Source organism: Dipodomys ordii, unplaced genomic scaffold, assembly GCF_000151885.1.
Source record: "Dipodomys ordii isolate 6190 unplaced genomic scaffold, Dord_2.0 Scaffold29, whole genome shotgun sequence".
Taxonomy (NCBI): Eukaryota; Metazoa; Chordata; class Mammalia; order Rodentia; family Heteromyidae; genus Dipodomys; species Dipodomys ordii.
The window spans coordinates 7746110-7747157 of NW_012267245.1; the positions used below are offsets into that span (position 1 = coordinate 7746110).

At 68.7% G+C, this 1048-nt stretch overlaps 1 protein-coding gene across 1 annotated transcript in view; it reads left to right on the forward strand.

Annotated features, from left to right (window-relative positions):
• Positions 1-403: 403 nt before the first annotated feature.
• Positions 404-1048, forward strand: part of Tnfaip8 (tumor necrosis factor, alpha-induced protein 8) — a 63131-nt gene continuing 62486 nt past the window's right edge. Inside the window, exon 1 of the mRNA XM_013016089.1 lies at positions 404-515. Coding sequence (XP_012871543.1) covers position 515 — 1 coding nt within the window. The 5' untranslated portion in view covers positions 404-514. The remainder of the gene's footprint in view (positions 516-1048) is intronic.

Sequence of the window (1048 nt, forward strand, 5' to 3'; positions counted from 1 at the left end):
GGATCCGGCCGCCCGCGGAGCGCCCGGCGGAGGCGGCACTTCCGACCCGAGTCCCGACCTAGCGGGGCTCCGCCCCGGCCCGAGACCACGCCCCTCCAAAGCCCCGCCCCGCGACTCGATACGCCAGAAGCTCCTACTAGCTCCGCCCCTCTCCCCCCTCACAGGACCGCCCTGTCCCCTAAAGCTCCGCCCCTCCAACCTCAGCGCAATCACTGAGGCCCCGCCCCCAGACCACGCCTCTCCCGCGGCTCCTCCAATCCCAGCTCGGCTCCGCCCCGGCCGGGCCCGCCAAGATCCGGGCCCCGCCCCGCGCAGGCTGCGGCTCCGCCCCGGCCGGGCCCGCCCGCGCCGGCCCTTCCCGGTTCCGCCCCCGGCCCGGGCTTCTCTTCTGCCCGCGCGGCCCCGCGTGAGGTTGCTGAGGGCGGCCGGCGCCCGCCAGCCCGCGAAGGACGAAGGAAACCCGCGCTGCCGGACAGCAGGCTTGGACCGAGAGCGGCGCCGCCGCGACCGGCAGAGTGAGTCCTGTCCCCCCTCAGAGTGAGTCCTGTCCCCCCTCAGAGTGAGTCCTGTCCCTCCTCAGAGTGAGTCCTGTCCCTCCTCAGAGTGAGTCCTGTCCCTCCTTAGAGTGAGTCCTGTCTCCTCAGAGTGAGTCCTGTCCCTCAGAGTGAGTCCTGTCCCTCCTCAGAGTGAGTCCTGTCCCCCCTCAGAGTGAGTCCTGTCCCTCCTCAGAGTGAGTCCTGTCCCTCCTCAGAGTGAGTCCTGTCCCTCCTCAGAGTGAGTCCTGTCCCTCCTCAGAGTGAGTCCTGTCCCTCAGAGTGGATCCCTTCTCACACCCCCATAGGTTGGCATGTGTGGGCATGGGTGTGTGGATGCTCATGGGCCCCCTCAGCCGCAGTAGCCGCTGGGGTTTCCCCGTCAGTAAGGACTTCCATCCTTGGACCCGATTCCAGTACACCCAGACTGCATCCTAAGCAGCTGCCCTGAGGCTGCAGCCCCAGTCCTAGGCTGGACCATGGGCAGGGGCCAGGGCTTTGCCTCAGGATGAATG